Genomic DNA, 22,151 nt, shown 5'->3' on the forward strand with positions numbered 1-22,151 from the left:
GTTCACCCTTCTATCGGAGCAGGCTGGCTCACATTACCCAGAATGCTTTGTGTGTGTATGGGGTACAGCAGAACAGCCCTTCACCACACTCCCTCTCTCTACCACTCCCTGTTTTTCTCATTCTTTCTCAGACTGCCTTCCTTCCACTTTCTCCCTCTCTCCACTATCACCTGTTCTCAGACTCCCTTCCTCCATCTCTCCTTCTCCCTCCCTCTCACACTCTCTCCCCCATTCCCTCCCTCCTTCCTTCTCTCTCTCACATTCCCCCATCCTTCAATCCTTTTTTCACATTCCCTCCCTCCCTTGCTCCCTCTCTTTTCCCTCCATCCCTCACTCTCACATTCCCTCCCTCCATCCCTTGCTCCCTCTCTCTCATTCCCTGTCCCTTGCTCCTTCTCTCTCTCTCTCTCTCTCTCTCTCTCTCTCACACACACACACACACTCCCTCCCTCCCTCCTGCTCTTTTTCCTCACATTCCCTCCCTTCATCCCTTGCTCCCTCTCTCACATTCCCTCTGTCCCTTGCTCTCTTTCTCTAATATTCCCTCCCTCCCTTACTCCTTTTCTCTTTCTATCACATTCCCTCCCTATCTTGCTCCTTCTCTCTCTCTAACATTCCCTCCCTCCCTTGCTTCTTTTCTCTTTCTCTCACATTCCCTCACTCTCTCCCTCTCTCACACACATCCCCAGACATCCATTCCAGCTCGAAGTGTTTTCTGTGGTCTGCATACAGTACATTAACTTTTAAGTCTGTCCTACCCCAGCCTTACACAGGCATTGTGAGTCCTGGCCCCAGCCCAGGGGTGTCCTTCAGCGGCTCATGAGTTCCTCCTCCTGCCCGTCGGGAGGGCGGGACCTTATGGTGGGGGGTGTCGTCTGAGCAGGTGAGCTGGCCCATACTGACACCATCTCTGCAACTGTATGAAAACGGGCTGGGGAAGCCCAGCCGGTGACCCCCCCAGGAGCAGTGTGGTTGCCACAGTGAGAAGGACACAAGCTGGAATGGCCAATCACGTGGCAAGCGGACAAAGGAAGATATGAAGGCGTTTGTGTGAGGAGTTACAGAGAGTGTCACCGACAGGAAGATGCTGAGGTAGGAGGAAAGTGATGTGATGCAGTCAGGACAGAAGACAAAGGAGGTCTTATGCAGGCCCTCTGAACCCTGTCACCCACGGAGGGAGGGGGGCCCGGCGACACACTCGTTTGAAGATTTCCGATGATTTATTGCATACTACTTGACTCCTTCACTGTGTCTGAGAGTGGGACAATGACGCGGGTCACTGCGGCGCCCTTAGCTGCCAGTCCAGCACTGACACAGACAATCGACAGTCAGCTCGCCCATTCAAGTTACTGTCCACTGGCACAAAACAATGGATTTATTGAGACATCTCCTTGCTCACCCAGCTTCAGATCACTTCATGATAGTTGACCATTTCTTTTTTAATGGTTATTTTGTTTACCTAAAAAGCGTGGGTAAGCTAAAACGAAATATAGCGTCTAGGGGGCGTGGTGTCACAAAGGAAAATCATATCAGATGCGCCGGCGCGGCGGACAGCTCCTGCCGTAGCTTCGGTAACTTTGCGTATTCACATGAATAATTATACCAGCTTTGTACTCGGTGCCCTCTTGCGGTTGAGATTTTTATTTTTTTACCTCAAGGTTTAAAAATTTGAAGTCGTTTGAGGGGTACATGAAATTCAGATGAGTCTCCTGTGGAAATGAATTCAACCGCAATAATTCCCACCATCCACAGCTGCAAACAAACAACGCCACACTTCCACTCTTTCCCTGAGAAGCCCACTTTAGTGTGGTATAAGAAAATGGGGGGGGGGGGGGGGAGAGAATACTAGCCGTCCACCTCCTCCTCCCTTTCCCTCTCCACCTCCTCCTAACGGTAAACACACTCAACTACAAACTCCTGGAGCACACAGCCAGCGATCCCTCCGCAACAGCTGAATAAAAACTTGAGCGGGACGGACGGAGAGAGCGAAAGGAGAAGAGAGAGAGGGGAGAGAGAGGGGGAGAGAGAGAGAGAAAAGGACAGAGGGGTGAGGGAACGCAGAGTGCCTGTTGGGGTCAGAGAATGGCGGAGAGCCGGAATGATCCGTGTTCTTTTTCAGATCGGCAAATGTAAGCCGGCGATTCTCAGTCGCGGGAAAGCAATCCATTTGAAAGGGCGAAGGGGAACAAGCGGAGCCGAAGGAGAAGCAGGAACCGCGCCGCCCAGACGCCGTCGGTGCTGCTCCCATTACAGCCCGAGATGTTCTGTCAGTCGGGAATGCGATGGGTGCTTATGTGCGCTTTTCTGCAAGCGGTCTCACCCAGAGGAAGCGACGGACGGCTGAAGCAGTGTGACACACCTAGATCGGTGAGTTTCAGAGCGGAGCCGAAACGCCGTTTTACCTGCCCGCGGCGGGAGCGGCGCTCCGAGTCCGAGTCAAGCAGGTGAACGCGGCTCCTCGACCTGAAAGTTTACACGGATCTCCAAGACTAGTTTGCGAGGTTTGGACTGTCTGTCACATCATGACAGGCGGCATGAAGAGAAATAATTAGTGTTTAAACTCTGTATATCATTTAAATCAAAATAAAGCTGTATCGCCTTTATTTTGATATCTTTTTGTTACTTTTGAGCATCTTCACATGCAACTTTTCTGCAAGTTGTAAGCATCGTTCAATACAATTAATTTAGCTTTTATTAAATTTCAGATTTGATTTTAATTCTGTATTTTTTTCTAATTCAATTCCACTTACAATATAATAATACGACATGAAATATTCCTCCCATATTATTATTTGCAACGCAAATTACACTTTTCTGTTAACTCCGATACATCTAATTCTTGTCATTTATTTTTATGATTATGGTGACGATGATGACAGATTAAAATATGTTTAAGACGCAACCAACTAGTGTATTTTGTAAGGCATTTTACTGGAGTGTTTTATTACACAAATAAATCATTTTAATCAAAATGTGTAGTCGTGAAATAAAGAGAAAACTGGTATTTTGTTGTTCCTTCAAATAAACATTTTATTGATTTCAGTATCTGTTTCAGTGCATTTTAAGGCCTAATAAGTAAAACTATAAATAAAGCTGAACGAAATGTCGCTTTCGTCATGTAGCCCCATTTTCTTTAGCGACAAAGTGAACAGACGAGCTGGGTCCTCTGTACCACCAACAGTGCTAATTAAACTACTACGTTTCAAGCTTTAGCAATGATCGATTCCATAAAGCGTGTGCAGGGGTCTTAATTTTCTGCTGACCGGCGCGTTTTAAATGTACCTTATAGTGAACTTGTGGCCGTCTGTTCTTCGATGTACATTTTATCACGGACCGCAGAGAGGAGCAAACAATCGTGACGGAACACCACTTCAAGTCGCAGGCACCCCGTTGTACACAATCCAGGCGTCGATCCCAAGACGATGTGGTCTCATAAAACCCAATGAATCATTTGCTAAGGAGGCCAGGCTATTATTCAATTACAAAGCCACAAATGAGTCAATTAACAAATAAACGCACTATCAACAGTCACGGGTGAGCATGTTGTTAAAACAAACATGGAACATATTGGAAATTAAAATGTATACATTTTCAGTTTGAGCTTATGATAATGCGGCGATTAAAGAATTAGAATGAATATTCTATCATCAGAGATTGATCGTACTGTGTTTCCGCGGTATTACTGTTGCATCGGTATTATTCTCCATCATAAACTTTCCTACAAGCATACCTTAGCCTACATGCTTCAAAGAATTATTATTATTATTGTTGGTGTTGATGATCAACAGTCATTTGTTACTGTCGTTGTTACGGAATTTGAGAAATACATTTTTCCTTATTTACTATAAACTTAATTAAATTGGATTGTCCTCTCACTAAATATTTCTTGAATCTTTGCTATTGTTACTATAATGTCAAGCTGTTGAAAATTAAAACAACGATTTATAATGGCGCGAAATATGTAGCGCGATGCATTTTCCCTGTTTGTTAAAACATAAAAAATGGAATTCATGTCGGCATGTATCCGAAATGACTAATATTCTGATATAAATAATAAAGATGTTCGGTTAAATATACGTGGGCTATATTTTAAATGCTAATAAAATATATAAATATGCCTATATTTAATGCATATGCTAAAATCCAAAGTTGGCCTATTATGTGTAAAATCATATCTGGCCCAAAGGCTGCGGTGCGCCGGGCGATCCCGAGACGCGCGCTCTGCCTGTCCCTCGCAGAGCTCCGAGCTCCAGCGGCGATCGGCGCAGAGACAGAAAACGCGGCTGAAACACGGAGCCCGGCCGCCCGCTTTCTGTCGCTTCCTTCTCTCCCCGGCCTTTTGGCCTCCGGGATATTATTTCTTGGCGCCCCGCATGTCAGGAATTAGTACTCCTTGTATTTTCATGTCGGGCAGGCCTTTGTTTAATGCGACCCTCAGCTTCTCCCCCGGTCTCTCTCTTTGGCCTTTCTTTAACGTGTTTATTTTTGCGGCGCCCCTGTCCCTCAGCAGAGCGATATGAACTCCTTCCTGTGGACGGTCAGACGCGAGCCCCCGCTGCCGCCCTCCTACCTCTTCGGGACGATCCACGTGCCCTACACCAGGGTGTGGGACTACATTCCCGAGAGCTCCAAGCAGGCCTTCCAGACCAGCACCAACGTGTACTTCGAGCTGGACCTGACCGACCCGCTGACCATCTCCAAGCTGACCAGCTGCCAGCTGCTGCCACATGGCGAGAACCTGCAGACGCTGCTTCCCCGTGACCTCTACCGCCGCCTCAAGCGCCACCTGGACTATGTCAAGCACATGATGCCGCTGTGGATGACGGCCGACCAGCGTGGGCGGGGCCTCTACGCCGACTACCTGTTCAACGCCATCGCAGGCAACTGGGAGCGCAAGCGGCCTGTGTGGGTCATGCTGATGGTGAACTCGCTCACTGAGTGGGACGTGCGTTCACGGGGGGCCCCCGTGCTTGACTTATTCCTGGCCCAGGAGGCCGAGCGGCTGGGTAAGCGGACTGGTGCCGTGGAGAGAGTGGAGGAGCAATGTCATCCACTCAACGGGCTCAACTTCTCGCAGGTGAGGTTGGGGAGCTGGGGGGCGGGGCTGGGGGCGGGGCTGGGGGAGCTGGGGGCGGGGCTGGGGGCGGAGCACTGGAATGGGTTTTTTTTTTAGTCATCCTGCATTTTTAGTCAGTCGGATCACCAGCACATGCTGTGTTTGTTTTGGGGACGTCTACAGGAGCGTAAACAGCTGTACCCCCAGCCGAATCCCCCCCCCCAAACTCTCAGCAGCCTCAGTTTATCTGTGACATCGCCACCTCTTGCACTGTAACCTGAGCTTGAAAGATGGACAAATTAACCCAATTATCCGATGACACGATAAACAGGCAGGAGATTTGTCCGGTTTCTGTGTCATTTCCCCCCCCCCTGCCCTCCCCCAGGGGTGTCCAAAAGCAGTGAGGGTCCACACTGGGGGTGCGGGGGGGGTGAGTCATACTGAAATTTTTTTCCAATTACAGGTTTTTTTTTTTTTTGGTTAGTGGGGACGCGAACAGCCTGGTGTGAATCGCCGGGTGTAAGTGCTGTACTCTGTGGTTTTCACCAGTGTGCGGTTTGTTCACACTGAAGTGCAGTGCCGTGCTCAAAAGGGAGTCACACTGGATTCAGTGGGAAATCGAGGACACCCACGGAGAAACGAAAATCATCCCAGCCTGTGCTGTGGCGGACGGACGGAGTGGGGACCCAGGGGTGTGGGGGAGAAGGGATCTCTGTGAAGTGCTGTGGTGGCTGAAGCAGGAGAGATAAATGCGAACGCAAGCGGTTTTTTACAGGCAGAAGTATCTCCTTTGCGTTCCTCCGCAAATTCCTGTGTGTATGTTCATCTGTGCCCTGCTGGAAAATCAGACTAGTCCCTGTTAGCCTGTAGCGAGGTCGTTACAGTCATGGTGGACTGTCACATCCATAGTATATCCACTAGCTAACCTGGAGCTGGAGGGCGCCGACCTGTAGGGGGCCCCGTGTTTTTTTCATGTTGTTACAGCAGGATTCTATGCTGTATGTAGGGGCCCCACAAATATATTAACCCAGGGGCCCCTACCCCCCTAAATTTGCCCCTGAGCTAAAATAAGACAGCTAAAGGCTCGCTGTCACCTTTTAAAGGCAACGAGGATCTGACTCGCGCCTGATTGGTGGGACACTAATGGGCTGGTGAGTAGGAGGTACTAAGAGCAGCAAGTGCAACGCCTGTGATTTGAGCTGCCGCCGTTCCTCGTGTGAGGTCTTGGGGGGGGGGGGGCACAAGCAGTACCACCCTGGTGCCGTAACAGTATCTCTGTACCCGGGGGCCCCTGATTCCGACCTACAGTGTGAGTGAGGTGGGGCTTGCGGGGGGGTGGGGGGGCTCTCCGTTTTCAACGTCGCCTCCTAACTACGCTGTCAGGAGCGGAAACGTACACCATGCTGCCCCGTGATGAGTGGAGGGGGGGGGGGTCGTGCTGATTGGCCTCTGGGTCCGGGACACAGGATCAGGGCAGGAACCACAAGCACACGTTTCAGACTGACATGTTCTGTCTCAGTATCTGCCTCATTTATTTAAACCTTTAAAGATCCTTTTAAAGTTCCTTTCGAAGGCACAGTCCTAACCCTACCATTTCATCAGAGGCAGGTAAGTCAGGTAAAACTGGAGTAAAATTCCAGACCAAGATTTTGTTCCAACCAACCAGTTGAGTCCTCTGTGACTGTGACTCTTTATTTTCAACTGGTTGGTTGAAACAAAATCTTGGTCTGGACTTTTACTCTCTGGACCTGGACTACCCACCTCTGCATTGAATTTTCTATAGTATTTCTAGGGAGGAATGCAGATTATTTCCTCTTGTTTCTACACCCCATCTACAGAGACTGATGATTGTTCTTGTAATAGATGAGCCAGACTTTAATCTACATTAATTGCTTTTTTAAGATTTGTCATTTGTCCAAGAAAGTTTCAGACTTGAGTGAAAAAACGGAGGTTGCCCATAATTAACATCACGTGGTCTGGCCATATTTGCGGTTCCCTGCTGTTTTGGCCCGGTGTCCAATAAAAAACAGCGGACTGTAACGTGTCTATAACAATTTAAATAGGTAACTTCAAACGCACTTCGCGAGACCACAGAGGAGTAATTAGCGAAGCTCTCTAATTAGACTTTAGCCGTTCTGAGTTTGTATGAGGCCACAACCACCACCAAGGGTGGGATGTCAGACGTGCTGGGTTTGAATCTGAGTGTTTGGTGATGCGGACTGTGGGCGGGGCTTTGGGGCTGGCTTTCCTACCCGCTGCCTGCTCCAGGCGTGCTGCTGTCGCTCTTCCTGCGACGGCAACATCCTGTGCACGTTTCCGGTGAAATAAACCCTCGCCTGTCACCAGTGTCAGAGGCCTAACCAGTGAGAAACACTTACTGGGTTACTGGGCAGCTACAACTTGACTGAAAAACAGCAGGCGAATACATTTGCTTTATTTTGACTATTTTAGCACTACGGTTGACCACAGTGTTGGAAGAGTGAGGTGGTTAGGATGGTCAGCCACTAGGGGAGAGAGCGATGTGCAAACCCCCCCCCCCCGCCCCTGATTTGGGATCTGATTGGGCTAAGGAGACCTTGGGTGCTGCTGGCTATGGTATGCAGCCCCTGGTAGCCTTCAATGGCCCCCACATTTTTCTTTGGGGGGTGTCGAGGGTCACAGGATGTGGTCTGCAGGTGAAAGGTGGATGCAGGATGTTCAGCATTCTCTGGGGTATCTGTATCTTCTGATATGGCCGTAGACGAGGTGGGGGGGGGCTTTAAGCTCTGGTTCTCTGGCGTCTGGTTCCGCGGCCACAGCTATCGGGGGCATGATAAGAATTTGGTTACCGAGCTCTCGGCTTGGGAAACAAAGGGGGGGGGGTGGTGGTGGTGGATGTTTCTTCTCCCGCCATTTGCGGTACGATGCGGTCGGACAGCTGGGCGGGGCCAACTGCAAGAGTACCCCCCCCTCAAGGAGAAACATCACAGGGCAGAGCAGCAGAGCCGACCCCTTGGCCTCCGCTGGGTATAAATATGCGCTGTTTTCCCGCTTGGTTTTGAGGCGTGTCATGACATCATCGCATGGCTGGCGCCGGGGGGGTCGGGGAGGTTGCAGCCCTCCTGTGAGCTTACAGGCCCCCCTAGTGGGGGTTAGGGTGAGGCCAGACCAGGTTACTCTACTGGTTCACTGTGACCTCAGGAGCCCGATTCCTCCCCTCGTCACCTCGGGGCCGGTCCTGTTTCTCCTCTGACAGGGGGGGTCGGGGGCTGGGGGGGGCCATGTCCCCGGCTCCCGCAAACAGAGGGCTTTCAGCCAGCAGCAGACAGAAAGCATCATTTGCCGATATTTTAATTACACATGCAGTGGCGGCGTCTGCTTTGCACGGAGCCGCAATGCTGCTCTTCTCTCGTTTTTCTGCATTGTTCCACAAACACTTCGTGCTGCATTAGCCAGACTGATTGCCGGTAAACAAGCCATATTTTAAAGAAGGAATTAGGTAAATTTCTGTCACTCCCAGGCTTAAAATATTTACATTCCGGCCCTTATGTGTTGGAGATGTTTGGAATGCCGCTCGGCTCCAAAGCCGGCTGCCCCGCTGTTCCCCGTTCATTGCTGCTCTCTCCCGCTGTTCCCCGTTCATTGCTGCTCTCTCCCACTGTTCCCCGTTCATTGCTGCTCTCTCCCGCTGTTCCCCGTTCATTGCTGCTCTCTCCCGCTGTTCCCCGTTCATTGCTGCTCTCTCCCACTGTTCCCCGTTCATTGCTGCTCTCTCCCGCTGTTCCCCGTTCATTGCTGCTCTCTCCCGCTGTTCCCCGTTCATTGCTGCTCTCTCCCTCTCTCTGATCTGTAGCCTCTGTGCGGATGAGGAGGATTTAACAGGCCCCCCTCTGGCTGCCAATGCGATGCACGGCTGCAGCATCGCAGCCCTGCGGCAGTATTCACGGATATCGGATCATCTCCTGGCTCTACTAATACACAGACGATAGTCCAAATGTTGCTTAAATTACTTAATTGGCCTCCCTAATAACTAAATTGCCCCTCGTTATCCTGAACTGCTTACGCAATTAGGACTTGGCTGGTGCAGCGACGTGCAGGGGAATGCGTCAGTCGCAGACGGCTCCCGGCACCCGTGCTGCCTGGTAGCTCGCGTCAGACTGGGACGTGCGGTGCCTTGGGTCTGCTTCACGCTGCATTTCCTGCTAGCTTCTTTTTGCATTTTGCATGCCTTCCCCTGTGGGGGGCACCACATAAACCAGTGTTTTTTTGAGCTGTGCTTTGGCATGCATGACACCACTTGCCAGTGACAAAACGTGGGGTCTCCGGCAGTGTGGGCCGCATCTCTCATTCAGCCTATTAGTCGGCACCATTTTGCCCAGCCTGCCCCCCCACTTACAAGCTTGACTTCTACTGAGCGTGCCCAGCACCAGGCCACCAGGTGTTGGGGGCGGCAAAGAGCAGTGCTCTCCCTGCACCATTCCCCAAATCCTCCGTTCAGCCGCATTCCTTCTCCGCATGGGAGAGGCGTTTTATCGTTACTCCATTGGCGTGGCGCTGAGAGGAGAGCTTCTCTCTGCCGTAATCGCATGAGCCGAGGCTAAGATGTGCGCTCCACATTCGGCCTGACGGCAGCAAGGCAGAGACAAATTAAGTTAATTAAGGGGATTGTTTTGCTTGAAAGTTCTGAAGGAAGGTGTGTTTTTCCAGGCCCAGCTGTCTGAGGCAACGGCTGATTGATCACAGACAAGAATGCGACTCGCGGACTTGTAGGAAAACATTTCTCCGGAATGCCGTCGCTGGAGGTGTGATAGGCATCTCAGATCGGAATCGCAGCAGAATCGCTGACCGCCCGTGTTTGCACGCATCCAGCGCGGGGCTGTGTCACGTGCGCTCGCTCGCCAAGCCTCGCCGTGTTCGGGGAAGGCCGGCTCATTCCCGGTAGAGAGTGCCGGAAAGCCAGGGAATAAGGATCAAAGCATCCCGAGGTAGTTTGCTAAGCAGAAAAGAGACGCAATGGCTATGAATGAGTGATAAGATCACAGATAAACAGCTATTACAGGAGATGGAAATAAGCCTCAAAGAGGCACCATATATGGAAGCGAATTTCCCTGTGGGCCTAAGAGTGTCGCCATAGGCTGCTAAGGGCTCCTGTTAACCTCCTCAGCACGTGTAGGCGGGTCCCCCGACTCTCTCCCAGCATGCCTGGCGGTCCGTCCCGCGAAGGCCCTTTATTTTTTTTCCCCGCTGACCTTGGGTGGAATTTTGTCATCCATCACTCCCGTAAGATGTCCGCGCACCCGCTGGGGGGAATCACCTCTGAGGCGGTGCGCCCTCTTCCAGCAGGGGTCAGGGCTGGAGCACGGCGCACATTCCTGCACCCGCCTGCCGCTCCTCTCGTAAACTTTTACTGGGGCGTGCATAAATCGCCGGGTTCCCGCTGCCTCACCGGGCGACAAGCATGTGAGCCACAGCAGAAGGGGACTAGGCTGGGGGCGGCTTCATCAAACGTCAACGCTAACGTCGCTAGCCGTTGCTAGGCATGGCCTCGGTCTTGTCGACCTTTGACCTTTGAGTTGTCCGCACTTGTAAGAAAGAGTTTCCTGCAAGGGGCACTCTGGGATACGTTTACCCGGTCATTCCTACCCCCCGGCCTCCCACTCCCCCCTCGCCAGTGTTTATGTTTAACGGAAGGGGTTAGGGGTTAGAGACTAATGCTGTCCATTTATGGGGGAGGGTCAGGGGTTAGGTTCTAATCCCGTAATGAAGGCAGCAAAGCCCGCCAGCCTGTGGCACATCACATTAAGAAATGAGTCATGATCAAAGGCCTTTCGGTTTGCGTCTTGTTGCTGCTGTTTCTCCTGAGTAATAAGCCTATTTTGAGACAGTAATTCATTATTCACCATAACTGCTTATTTAGAGGACATGAGTGACTGGGTGCAAATCCCAGGAAGGATGAATATGTAAAACTTGCTGTTCAGAGCGAAGCTTCTTAGTATGCAGCAGAACTGGGCGTCTTTGGACCCATGGGAGGTAACGGAGACCCACACAAGGGAACTTCAGCAGTCACCACTCTGACGCTGGGCCCAGACCCAGAACCGTGGAGCATAGGGCAGGTGTGAGGTTCTCATCCACATTGGGACCCGTGACCTGCACGTCCTGATTTTGCCCAATTCAAAGTGTCCCCTTTGTTAAGGGAAATGTCACCGATACAAAACATAGAAATATGCTCACCTGCAGAGGCTGTACGTAGCAATGTAACGGTACATCTTTAGTTCATGATGATATAATGATAATGAGGCTTGAACCAACAACCTTCCAGCCCACTAAGCCACACACCACAGCTAGCTGGATGGTAAGAAGCCTTGAGTTTGAAAGTGAGGAAAAAAAAACAGACTGATATGGTGATGGCATACAACATTGAACTCGGAAAAATCAGGACGTCTCCCATGACTGGTGAAGAAAATGGGGGACCCTATATCGGAGATGGACTGCATGGCGTGGATGTGGACTGGACGTGGATTGGATGTGGACTGGACGTGGATTGGATGTGGACTGGATGTGGACTGGACGTGGATTGGATGTGGACTGGACGTGGATTGGATGTGGACTGGATGTGGACCGGTGCTTACGCAGACATATTTCCCGAGAGCCAGGTTCACTGCAAGCTGGTGAATAAAAAGCCCTTGTGGAGTCCCTACACAATTTTTCTATGCTCAAACTTGATCTTGGACTCTGCAGCCCTGAGTTGTGTTTCACGTGTGTATCGGTTCTCTGGAGTACTGGTTTTATAGCATGCTCCCTGCCTGTTCACATCTTCTCCATCACATCATGCCCACATCCCCAACGGGGACTGTGTGTGCCTCCGCGGGTTACAATGCTGTACTCGTAATCGGAAAGTTGCCGGTTCAAATCCGATGGTCAGCAGAATGATGTCACCGTTGGGCCCTTGAGCTGGATCATTAACCCCAATTGCTCCAGGCCCTGTCTTCTGAAAAATATCTCCTAAGTAAACGCCGGTAATCCCTCTGCTCTCGCTGACACTCTCCCAGCCTCTTGCCAAATTGGGTCCTTCAATCCCAGTTTAGCACCGGAATCCAGGGTGGTCATTTACTGGAGGAAGCTGGGAGCCTCGTCCCAAACATCCGCTTAAGGCTTTGAAGGAGAGATTAATGCTAAGGAAACAATAACAGGCGCCTCATTATCTTACCTAGCTAAAGCCGTCCGCTAAGCTGCAGCTTCCCCCCGCTGCTTACCACGCCCATAACGGGGGGGGCCACCGTGTGGAATCAGGCCCTCCTCTGTGCTGCCTTCCTCCAGCGGTACCTGTGCATTTATCCAGGTGGCCTTTCTACCATCTCGGGTCGGGCATTTCAGGTCGGTGCCTCGGCTCAAAGAGGCATTGTGCCACTCCGGTTAGCACGAGGCATTGGGACGTTTGGCTTTGGGAATGTAAGCTGTCCCCTGGCTGACCTGTGACCCCACCCCATTCAGACACCATTCGGCACAGGGGAGAAAGGCAGGGAGGGGGTGGCAGAAGAGCAGATTGCGATCGTTTAGTGCCAGGAAATGATCTATGTCAGAGACACAGGTAAACAGAAAGTCTGTTCAGGAAAAAGGTCAAAAAAGAGACTGGAAAACCCGCTGCTCTCCTCTCCTCCATCTTTCCTCTCCTCTGTTTCTCCTCTCCTCTGTCTCTCCTCTCCTCCGCTCCGTCTCTCCTCTCCTCTCGCTCATTCTTGGGCCAAAACAAAAAGGGATGCAATTTCTTCGTCTCTCTCGTTTTTTTTCCCTGCCCGTCTCGCTCTGAGGTTCCTTCTTCTCTGCTCTGATCTTGCTCAATTTCACCTGCCATTCACAATTCCAGCTGTTCCCCCCCCCCCCACCCTCGTTGACAACAAGCCCTTCTTATGCTTCCCTGGAACAGTTTAAATGTAATATCCACCATGTGGCACCGTTTATAGAAGGCAAATGAATTGAAAAATCAAATTCACTTAAGGATTCCAGGCGTAGTCCCCGAAGGCCTTGTGTGTCGGAGTGGGGGGGGGGGGGGGGGGCACATTGACGGGCAGCTGTAATTGCAGTCACGCAGAAAGTCGTGGTGGGTGGGGGGGTGGCAGAGAGCTGCTGAGGTAAGCCTGGACCACAGCCATGAGGCAGCTCCCATCCTGAGTCTTACTGCCTCATCACCGGTAGGCCGATCAAGCTTTGGAGGGGGGTGGAGGGACAGGCAGGCGAGCAGGGCTTTGATTTGTGAGCGAGCATCAGGCAGGATGGGGGGGTAGAGTTTATCAGCCTTGGGTTCAAAACATCTGAACTGCTCCAGGCTGCGTCGAGTGCAAACAAACGCAGGTGGCGGGATAATGGACGACATGCAGGGGCACCGATAGCTCTCACTGCGCTTCACTGGACGGGCCAGTAACTGCACTGCACAATTACCCAAACGGAGAGCCAGGGAGGGGGCTCACAGCGACCGTCCAACATTCCGGCGGCAGGGCAGGAGCGGAGGACGGGGGGGGGGGGGGGGGGGGGCGTGTCAGGAGTGTGAAACACATTCGGATGTGCGAGTTTGGCTTGGCGCAGGAAAGTCCGTGTGTAAGCAGAGGGGGTAATTGGTTTCTGATGCCACTGTCAGTTCCATGCCAGACCACCTGCCTTGGGGGGGCGGGGGTGGGTCAGGAGGGTTAAACACCCCAGCCCTGCCGTGAGTGCTTCCCAAGACCACCGGCCGCTTCGCACGCAGAGTGCTGCCGTCGCCGTGCTGTCCGGCCAGACCGATGCTCCGATCCTCCGGAAAGTTCTCCCCGGTTGTATTAAGAGTTCTGGCCGCAGACTAGGTGGCTGCAGAGCTTCCTACAGCCGATGTAAAAAAATATGCCTTAAACGGGGTTAAGCCAAAGTATTTAAACACTGCAAGTCATGTTGCTTAGAAGGCAGTTTTCCTGTTTGATGAATCCTCTCACTGGTGAAGGGACATGGTGTCAATCTGCTGTGACTGAGCCTGTCATCGTCAACGAGGACCACTAAGGAGAAAGTTGGCAGTGCGAAAGAAGCTCTCGCTAGCTTCACTTGTTTCCCAGATGCTTTTATTTGAGGAAGCGGGGTCTGCCAGTTCCAGGAGCATTTAGGGTCTTACTCAGGGGCCCAATAGTGAACTTTCTCATCTGGGATTTGAACTAGTAACCCTCCGATTGCATCCACTGGATCTAAACCTGCTGAGTTGGACTAAACTGTAATATCCCCTACAACACCAATAAAAATGAAGCTGAAATCTTGTTTTTGTATTTTCACTGCATGAAGTAAAGCCTTTTAAAAGTGTATTAAAAAGTCTGTGCATTATTTCCAACTTCTTAGAGCCAGGTATTCGTATTGGGGGGGGGGGGCGTAGGTCATGACGTCAAAGACTGACCTGTCTAACGAGCTATAATTAACATTGTACAGATTATCTGAAGGGAAAATTCAGATTTGCAGAGTGTTGTGCTGGACAAGGAAACACGTCACGTTTACCCTGGATTGACCGCAGTGACTTAGATCTGGTTAGAGCCCCTGTCTCCCTTCTCCTTCTCCATTTTTCCTTAAGCAGATCTGCTTTCACCTGGTGTGAGAAACAGGGACAGCAGAACTAGCTCAAAATGAACAGGAAATTCTCAGAATACTGAAGATTCACTTTCTCTGGTCCCTCACACACACCGACACGCACCACTCTTCGGAGCAGCTGTTTTGTAGATGAATTTCGATAAAATGGTAGAATCTAGTGGAAGACACTTACTTCGCTGTTTGATTGTGAGCTGCTGATTTGTCGTTTCGTGGTGGGAAGTACTGTTAGAGTTTTGCGATATTTTTTCAATTGATTTTGTTTTCAAAAGACTGTTAATACTGTGCATAAAAATCGTGCTTTGGAGCTGTAGTGAAAGTGCAATGACAGCGTGTGGTTTTGTCATTTAAATTTCACGGCGCACTTCGAGCTCCCTGCCGCAATCACGGCTTTCACCGTGACTCTGAAAACTAAATCTGAAAGTAAATAAGAAGTAAAACAGAGTGAGTCATTTTCAGAAAATATAAAATCCGGCTCTTAAAACCAACTGTAACTAAACTGAAGACGCAAATAAAAAAGAAAAATTGGTAATGAAAGCTGCAAAACTGTAATAATGGCTGACCACCCCCCCCATCCCAAAACCAAGCATGCCGAAGGCCAAATCAAGCACTTCAGTGGGGTGCAAATGGATTTTTAATGCTGGCTAACAGCAGGAGCGCTGTAGTGGCCAACGGATGGGGGTGGAAGTGATGGAAGGTGACTGACCGCGAAGGGGACAGCGGATGTCACCTCCCACCCCCCACACCCAAAAATGGCCCAACCCGCTTCTGCTCTGCACATGAATACCCAGCATGCACTGCTCGCTCACTCTGCTGCCCTGCCCAGAGCTTCGGCTAGTGGCCCCGAGGTGCCAACGTGACGTGCGGCTTTGGGAGCCGGATATGGCTGCTGGAGGAGCGACCAGGAGAGACGGAGAAGGGACGCCTCTCTCGGAGGGGGGGCTGCGTAAAATTACTGCAGCACAGAAGGTAAATTGAAAAAGAAATGGTGAAAAGGGGGAAAACTGGGAAGCTGAATCGCAAAGCTGACCCCCCCCAGGTGTCGTAAAACTATGTTATGTGCTGTGAAATGCAGACGGGCAGATATTCTACATACCATGAGCTTCCACATGGACCCGTCCAGCGTCTTACATGCTGCGTGTACCCAGTTTGGAGCGGCCAGCCACCATCAAGCCTCTGCCTGAGCCATCAGGTCCATGCAGGCCTAACGGTCACTCTGTGTCCTACTGATGTCTGCGGCCACGACAGAGGAAGGAAGTGACCTGGGGGCCTGAGTGGAGGGGGACAGGTGCGCCGCCTTAGGGCTGGCCCGCGCAGTGCCTGAGCGATTTTGTTTTTTTTTTTTTCCCCGTAATGTCTTTAGCAGAAACATGCAGTGTTTTTTTTTTTGGTGGGGGGGGAACCTCATGATTTCAGGCTCTATTGGGGTAAACATCAAGAGGGGAGGAGGTTAAAATAAAAAAGTTGTGGACCTTCCAAATATTTACCTGTTGACAAACTGGTCAGAGGCTGCTTTCGTCTCGGGGGTGAGGTGCCGGCTGACAAACCCCCCCCCCCCCATGGCCTGGGCACTGCAATGAAGTGACCCACGACCCATTTCTAGTTAGGGGGACCTCTGTTGTTATGTGGGGACGCCTTCAATTGAACATGCTGGATTTTAGCCTGTAAAGAAGATACAGGAGATAGGAGTCAGTCATGGGGGGGGGGGGGGGAGTATGGTGATTGGGAGTAAGAAAAATGCTGCCTGTCTTTCATTTTATTTTACTGAGGTGACGTGTGAACAAATTGCTCTTGCATGGCCTTTTACACCCACCCCCTTATATGAATCCCCTCTGCACTCCCCCCCCAGTCTATAGACATATTGCACTGAAGTTCCCTTGTACCCTCCCTTTAAGAGAACACTTTTCCTCCACTTACCGCATTTGAACAGGAGACACTGATTATTTGTTAAAACCTCAGCGGTCTGAAAAGTAAGAGGGAAGATAGAAAAAGTGCAAAGTCTGGTTTAGGTCAGTGAGATATTCCAAGAATCCCAGTAACAGTCATGGCCAGCTTTTTCTGGCGGGACTCGCCGGAGTGGGTGGTGCAGAGGAGACAGGGAAGCGGGGGCAGGTAGGCTCAGAGGTAGGAACAGGAATTAGCTGGACACCCCAGTTATATTCTCCATTGGACCTGCTTCTGTAAATGTTCTCATACAGCAAACCGGTTTTGCCTGTTTCGGGGTGTTTGGAGTGGATACAATCCTGGACTCAATCCTGGAGCAAAAATCTAGGAATCATCTAACCCGTTGGCCGGGCCAGGATTCGGGGTAGGAGTCGGCGTCGAGTCAGCTGATCCTCAGCAATGGCTTGTTCTGGAATCTTAGCACAAACAAACACTTAATAAGTGGGGCGACTCTTTCAGGAAAGGAATGTTTTTGAAACTGAACGTCACAATTTAAGACGGATGCTCTCGGCCAACCTTTATGTTTCTACGCTTCTCTGCCCGTCTATAAATATTCCTCTTCCAGCTTTCGGTGGTCACACTCCGTTATTATTCCTGGAGAAGCTTATAAGACACTTAAATTATTGCTAGACAGTGCTGCTTAGAGACAGAGGGTGTTAGCATGGTGCTGGAATTTTATGTTTAACTTACTTTCTCCTCCTGTGGTCGACTGATGCTATTTGTAGATGGACGTTAAACCTGCTCGTGTGAAGAAGCTGCAAGAAGATGCAGATGCTTCTTTAAATGTCTTGCGAGCAGATAACACTGCACCAATTGCCAATGTTTCAAGAGCGACAGTAAAATGTAGTGGGGCTAAGTAGTTGTTATCATCACGATGGACATAGCAACTGTCAAACCTCTGAAGGTTTTCAAGGTCAGAAAAAACATGACCATGGACTGGAGTACGGTAATATTCCGGAAGGTTCTTTCCCACGTAGTCAGGAGAAAAACAGAGCTGGAGATGGTCTACTGGGGACACCTTTCTTAAGGCCCCCTTTCTCAGAGGGATAGGCCCAGGTTAGTAGTCTATGGAAGAACATCCAGACCGCTTCCTAACGAGGAGGCTAAGTCTAATAGGGACTGACGTCCGCAGGCGGGAGGAAGGCTGGGCTGCCAAACAGCTTGAAGTGGTTTTTTAGGAGGGGTGAAAAATTTGACTTATCTTTTCATCTCCTTTGTGCATATTCGTCTGTGCTGCAGAGCAGCTAAGATGGGGAGCTTGGCATCTGTTACCGTGCAGAGTTGAAGTTGGACCACTGTGGTGCGCATCTGAATTTGGCACAATATGATGTGAAAAGTAGAACTTGGCCTTTCCTTCAGTATAGGATTTAGCTCTGCTATGTTCTTGCTGAGTTTATCCTGTGCTAACATAGACAGTTTAGCTGTGCCTGTGTTCTCACTGGGGTTAGCCTATGCTAACAAATAGTTTAGCTTAGCCTATGTACCTCTGTATGCGCTATCATACAGAGTTTTGCTTTGCCACTAAGACCACTGTGCATCAGAGACACTGCCATATAAGCTTATGTGTTTGTTGTTGCCATTAGCAACTCTCAAGGCAAACTCCAGTAGGAAGGTACATGCCACAGATGATTGTTTTGAGAACAGCAGATGTAGGTACTGGTTCCTGTAGCCTGTCCTGTACTATGCCAAAAGTTTTCATGTGGAATGCCCTCCCTGGTCATTCTGTGATGTCAGAGGTAGACGGGAGGAAGAGGGATGAGACTGAAGAAGATAAGAGGGGAAGGAAGAGCAAACAGGTTTTGTGGAAGCAAGAGGAAGATAGGAGGGATTGGAAGGTCAGACAGGGAGCTGTGGAATGACTAAACATTCTCAGATGAAAGGACTCCTCCCAGCCTCCTCGATAAACACATTTCAGTGTCACAAGTCTGAAAGGCGGCGCAGTGACAGACAGGACATCTATTCAGGACGTCACACAGTGTGTCAGGCAGACCTCCAGCTCTGTATAGAGTATCAGGCAGACCTCCAGCTCTGTATCAAGTATCAGGCAGACCTCCAGCTCTGCATGGAATGTCAGGCAGACTTCCAGCTCTGCATGCAGTGTCAGGCAGACCTCCAGCTCTACGTGGAATGTCAGGCAGACCCCCGGCTCTGTGTGAAGTGTCAGGCAGACCCCCCAGCTCTGCGTGGAGTGTCAGGCAGACCCCTCAGTTCTGTGTGGAGTATCAGGCAGACCCCCAGCTCTGCGTGGAGTGTCAGGCAGACCCCTCAGTTCTGTGTGGAGTATCAGGCAGACCCCCAGCTCTGTGTGGAGTGTCAGGCAGACCCCCGTTTAATCACTGGGAAGCAAGTAACTGAATAAGTATGGAGTTTCCCCGAGAGTCCCGGACTTTTAGGGGAAGCCTACCTCAGCACCTCCTGCTCATTACTGGTTTGCGTCTCTGAGGTCATCTCAAGCTTAAATTAACTATGAGAGGGCTCTTGTACACCTTCTATCAGGGATCCGATTACGCTTTCCCCCAGTTACGCCATTTCGCTGCGCCCCCACCCGTGCCATGCAGGTTGGGGCTCCTGGCATGAACAGGCCCCCCCACCCCTCCCGTGTCACTTTCCTCCATAAATAGTGTGTGTGTGTTAACGGCGTTGTGTTTTGTTAGCTTGCGCAGTTGCGGTGGCGAGGGTGCTCATTTGTGGAGAGACCTGGCAGCGCGGGGGGGGGGGGGGGGACTCCCCACCACACGCTGTAAACGGCCCCGGCGCTAATCTAAACTCCAGCGAACATGACATTTAACAGCTGCGGTCAGCGTGCCTCCCGGGGCAGGGCAGGGTCCTGTCATTAAGGCGCGTCTGTGGAGCCGCGGGGAAACCGCGCGACCGCAGCGGGCCGGACCCAGGGAGGCCGGGGACCACAGGGCCAGGCATGTCAGGAGCCACGGGGGGGGGCGCGTCTCCACTAATGGGTCCACGCAATCCTCCCACAAGCGAAAACATCCTTTTGATCTTGTTTATTTACAGCTAAATCAGTATCTCTCTCATGTCTATGCTGTTGCCTTCCACAGCTGCTTCAGCTGAAGGTTTTCTTTCCCGCATTTAAAATAACAAACAAATTAAAGGGAATCTTAATTAAGGCCTTTTGGATAGCAGGCCGCATGTCTGAGATGGGGGGGGGGTGGGTGTCAAAAGCAAAGCGTCTAGTAGTGATTCCTGTCAAGCAGAACCCGGCCTCTCGTACCCCGAAGCTGGACATAAACATCTTGGGATGTGGCAGATTGGCATGTGTCACCGGGAAGCGGCTTCCACAGTGGGGGGAGAAGGGGATCATTAAGGGGGAGGGGTGCCAGCTAGGGTTGGCTGAGTCAGACGGCAGCACCGCGGTCTTATGAGATTTGGAGATAGACAGCAAGAGGTCGTGTCAGGGCCGACCCTACCTGCCCCCCCCCCGCCCTTCAGCAACCACGCCGACTTGCAGTTGGTCAGCTGGATTTAGTGGGGGCGCACTGCGATGAGAGATCCTCACACAGATCCGAGAACAAAGAGCATTCAGACTGTAGTGCAGACACCAGAACTCGGGACAGGTTGTTGCACTGGATGCAAAAAATGCAGCCCCACTGTACGGTACAGTGGGAAAAGATGGCAGTGTAGCCAGGGATGAGGAGCACTGGAGCTTCCTGGCAGCCACTGCGGCATCTGCAGACAGCGGAGCCTGTCAAAGTTCTGAAAACGGGCCACATACCGCGATGAAACTTGGTATGTAGCATGTGGTGTGTGTGTGTGTGTGTGTGTGTGTAGGGGGAGGGGGGCTGCAGTGAAGACGGTACTCACTGTCTGCATTGCTGTGGAAGAGATTTATTTCCCTAATAGGATTTCGGTCCTTTATCTGTTTAACCTCCTCAACCTAAAGGCCTTTCAGAAAAATACCTCCATGTTTTTGGGAGGCTCTACATGTCGTGCAATATCTTCCGACTTACAGATGCTCCATGCGGGGATCGCCACCGAGCAGCAACAAACCCCGGCCAGCCCCAACATTCACAATTACTCTCAGTCACACTTTTCACACTGTATTACCCTGACAGGCCACATGTTTAGAAAAAAAAAAACAAACATTATTATTTTCTGTTCTGTCAGGGCGTGAATCAGACCTTACGGTGACAGTCCGACATAACCATCTCCTGCACTTAAAATCACAGACTATATGAGGCATCCAAAACTTGCCCCATCTTATTCACTCGGGCCCCAGACCCTTCTTACATCTGTCCAAAATGCATCTTAAAATTGCTTCAAAAAGACGACATTCTATTTTCCGAGGTTCAGATGTAGCATTTTTTCTTGGGTCACCCGCATATCCTCTATACTACGTGTTTAGCGTTCGGGTATTGAAGTAGTATTTTGAATTGACTTAAATCTGTTCTAGAAAGTATTCCCCTGGAAAACGATTACTTCTCATTTGCACACTGACATTTTACTCCGCTCTAATCCAGCGAGACATCCGGGGAGGTGCCAGAAATGTAAAGTGCCACCATTACATTCAGATCGTGAAGATTTAAATAGCATAAGTAACACTGACACATAAATGTTCTATTAAAATACTTTCCTATAACCGAAGCTTATAAATCGTGTTGAGCGTGAAGGGCTGCAGTCGACAGACCCACTGCGTTCAGGGTTTGAGGAGCGCCGATGCCGCCAGGGCCGATCGTTTCCTGCAGGAGTGTCTGGTGCGGCGTGTCGGAGGGTAATTATCGCGCACCGGAGCCAGTGAGTCAACTGCTGCCGCTCGCCTGCCGGCTCGGTCTGTTTTTCTCTTTTGTGGTTTACCAGAAGTCGCGTGCTTTGCGAGTGGCTCGGCGCTGATGCTCATCTGGCTCGGAAGGAAGACTTACGGGCTGCCTGAAAAACTAGAAGAGACAGGAATGGGCGCGATATGGACCACGTCCGAAATCTTACCGTAGTATAAGACGAACCCCACTGTGGTTGGTAGGTGCAGTTCACATCGGATGATGTGGAGTATTGAGTTGATAGTGTTTAGGTTTAGGTGAATGTGTTTTACTGCCAATTTTCCAGAAGGGCCCGTTTTACCCAATAACAACGTAATAATATACCAACTCTATCTACAAGTGTCTCAATTTTTTTAAACTTAACTCTCATGTTTTTAAGTTGTTCTAAATAGAAATAAGTTGTGAATATATTCTTGCTTGCAATATTAATATGTGGATTCGCTGATTTCGCATGGAGTCTGAATATAAATGACACAAGCGAAATGTTTAAACTGATGTGGGAGGGTTATGAAGGATACTGATGACCAAGGTGTGATTGTGTGTGTGGCTGGTGGCTGAATATAAGGGGTTAAGTTGTGTTTATGGCTGTAGGGGGGTAGGGGAAGCACAAGGTCGGGTCAAAGAACCAGCAGGTCACTGGCTGTGACCTGCTGGTTCTGATGACACCGACTTGGACCTGATGGGAAGTATTGCTCTGCACATCGGTAGGCCTGAACCTGGGCTTAGACCCCTTATCCCCCCCCCCCATCGACCACACTTCTGGAACATTCCAGTTGGACGCCTCTCACAGAGGATTCTTTGGGAATTCATTT

The 22,151-nt window shown here is 50.6% G+C and overlaps 1 protein-coding gene across 2 annotated transcripts in view; it reads left to right on the forward strand.

The window, feature by feature from the left end:
- The first annotated feature begins 1,875 nt into the window (after window positions 1-1,875).
- trabd2b (TraB domain containing 2B) overlaps window positions 1,876-22,151 on the forward strand; it is a 48,873-nt gene continuing 28,597 nt past the window's right edge. The window contains exons 1-2 of one of the 2 annotated variants that reach the window (XM_048977287.1): window positions 1,876-2,367; window positions 4,508-5,077. In XM_048977287.1, coding sequence (XP_048833244.1) covers window positions 2,260-2,367; window positions 4,508-5,077 — 678 coding nt within the window. In that variant the 5' untranslated portion in view covers window positions 1,876-2,259. The remainder of the gene's footprint in view (window positions 2,368-4,507; window positions 5,078-22,151) is intronic. The other variant, XM_048977288.1, reaches the window with a different exon arrangement.

This window comes from Brienomyrus brachyistius, chromosome 15 (assembly GCF_023856365.1).
Source record: "Brienomyrus brachyistius isolate T26 chromosome 15, BBRACH_0.4, whole genome shotgun sequence".
NCBI classification, from domain to species: domain Eukaryota; kingdom Metazoa; phylum Chordata; class Actinopteri; order Osteoglossiformes; family Mormyridae; genus Brienomyrus; species Brienomyrus brachyistius.